Source organism: Montipora capricornis, chromosome 14 (genome assembly GCF_036669925.1).
Source record: "Montipora capricornis isolate CH-2021 chromosome 14, ASM3666992v2, whole genome shotgun sequence".
Taxonomy (NCBI): Eukaryota; Metazoa; Cnidaria; class Anthozoa; order Scleractinia; family Acroporidae; genus Montipora; species Montipora capricornis.
This window is the reverse complement of record NC_090896.1, coordinates 24,207,134-24,209,633: the sequence shown is the minus strand read 5'-3', so window position 1 is coordinate 24,209,633 and position 2,500 is coordinate 24,207,134. Positions and strand designations below refer to the sequence as shown.

At 39.8% G+C, this 2,500-nt stretch overlaps 1 protein-coding gene across 2 annotated transcripts in view; it reads right to left on the bottom strand.

The window, feature by feature from the left end:
- LOC138033022 (protein kinase C-binding protein NELL1-like) overlaps positions 1–2,500 on the bottom strand; it is a 16,727-nt gene that overhangs the window by 13,024 nt on the left and 1,203 nt on the right. The window contains exon 2 of one of the 2 annotated variants that reach the window (XM_068880754.1): positions 601–848. In XM_068880754.1, coding sequence (XP_068736855.1) covers positions 601–756 — 156 coding nt within the window. In that variant the 5' untranslated portion in view covers positions 757–848. Of the gene's footprint in view, positions 1–600; positions 931–2,500 lie in introns of those variants that run through there. The other variant, XM_068880753.1, reaches the window with a different exon arrangement.

Below are 2,500 nucleotides of genomic sequence, written 5' to 3'. Positions count from 1 at the left end.
CTTCACTGCTTTCTATTTTTCCTCGTTGGCGATTGTGGCAAAATTGTCATTTTCGCCATATTTGCCAAATTCGCCGCTTTCGCCGACTTTTATGGTGCCCCTTCACTGCTTTGTGCTTTGCCTCGTTGGCGATTGTGGCAAAATTGTCATTTTCGCCATATTTGCCAAATTTGCCAACATTTTCTCATTTTTGCCATTTTTGTTGTTGTGTGCATTTCTGGACATATCTCAGAGTTTATACTAAAGAATGTTAGTCTGAAAAGGATCGCAAGTTTTGGGACAAAATAAGTCTCCCGACAATCCACTTCATCACCTCTTACCGCCAACTAGGGGTAGAGTTTTAAGAAATAGGGGTCATTCTTTCATTACACTAAGAATAAGGACTGGAGGAGGAGGAGAAGGAGAAGGAGGAGGAGGAAAAGGAGGAGGAGAAGGAGGAGGAGGAGGAGGAGGAGGAGGATGAGGAGAAGGAGAAGGAGGAGGAAGAAGAGGACGAGGAGGAGGACGAGGAGAAGATAAACTCGGACAGATACAGGAAGAAAAAAAGAAAAAAGGAACAGAGAAGGAAATGTTTTTGATAATTCTAAGTTTGGCTCTTACATCTGCTCCATGGTAGAGGAAACCATCTTTGTCCTCAAGCTCTGCACCATGATTTCGGTGTGTTGCGTTGTTCAAATCACATTGCTGTGTCCCAATTTCAAAATTAACACTGACGCAATCGGGTTCTTTGTAACACATCCACTCACAATGATCCATATCCTGGACTTCTACAGTCTTTATGGTGTGGTTTACAAGGCGTTTGTTGGCAACAAAAAAGAACTGTGGGAAGACCAGTTGACGACACTCACCTGCAAAATGGAAATTTTGATTTTCAATGTGTTTTTCGTTTCCCTCGTTGCTATTTCTACATTGCATTTTACACATTCAGAAGCACAGTGTGTGGGAATATTGTGTTATGACTGCGAGTTAATTAATATCTTTTTTCCTTGTACATAATCAAGGAGTTTCTGAAATAGTCTAGGCAAGTCATTCCAGGCTTCATTGCGCATAATCCTGCTTACGTGTACACTGTTCAAGTGACCTGGACCTTTCGAGCCGGATTGCGGAAGTGCGACTAAGCGAAAAAAAAATTAAAAGGAAAAAAAAATGGAAACTACTCGTATCAAAAAATAAATAAGTAAATAAATAAAATAATAATAAGAATGAAACACAATTTTGTTGGAGATAAAAGGTCTTTTATTTCATAGGTACTGAGATTTATCCACGAAAACCATAGTGAATAAAATTCGTACTGATTCTAAATGTAGAAAATCAGGAACACGAACGACAAAATTTCACTGTGAAGAAATATCGTTCGTCCAATCAGCAACGCGAACGACGAAATTTCACTAGTGATGAATGAACGTATCGAATGGAACGTCATCCGACAGCCGTTGCACAAAAACCGCTCGCTTTGAAAAATGGCCGAGAGAAGGTTTGCTTCTGTTTGCTCAGTTGAGGAATTTATTTTAGAACAAGAAAACAGAAATGTTGCTCAAAAAACTGAACGAGATGTACGATTGCTTGAACTACTTTTGAAAATGAAGGTCGAAGACAGGAAAATGGAGGTTATTCCTTCGAAGTTTAGTGGCTAGCTTGGAAGGACAACTGAAGAGAAAGGGCTATTCCGCAAGCATAAGAAACGAACTGGAGAAGTTCAGTTTAGTCCAAACAAAAACAGCTAAAGAAGCAAGGAGAGGGAAATCAACCGAAAGCGCCGGTAGCTTTGACAAGCGACGAACTAAAAACACTCTTCACTTTGGACTACTTTGGAATATCTGAAACACAGTATGTGTTATAAATTTTATTAAACAAGTTGTCGGTTGGGCGTTCTTCGGTTGCAACCAAAACGCGGGGCCGAAGTCGGGGTGTCTTTTTTTTTCCAAATTTTTTCGTTTCAATTTTTGTCGTTATTCTCCTGTAATGTTACAATGGAATGTTCGGCATCTTTCCTTCATTTATGATGGAAATAAGTAAAAAAAGTATGGGACATACGGAAGCTACGAAAGGGAGATCTTCGTTTGTTTTTTTCGAAATTAAGAGAATTTCAGACGGAAATCGGAGTTTTTGTGGGGAATATACGCTAACTCCTAGAGACACTGAAGACTCGCTGAGCTCCACATTTTAAAACCAGATTTTAATGTTTACGTCTTAAAAACCTTTTCCGCAATACAATTAGGCGAAACAGAACATAACCACAGTTCCACGATAGTCGTCACACAACGTTCTCATTCAGGGTCGTAACGAAATATATTTTTTCGTAACTGATCCCATAATTTTACCCAAAATTTTGAACCCTGATCCCAAAAATGATGAGAATTTTGATCCCTGAACCCGCAAAAATTTGATCCCTGATCTCTCATTCCATGAAAAGTACTGCTGATCGCGATCCCACGCGTTGTGATTCCAGATCCCAGGGCTGTGATCCTTGATCCCTGCCCTTTTCAGACCTTTGATCCGT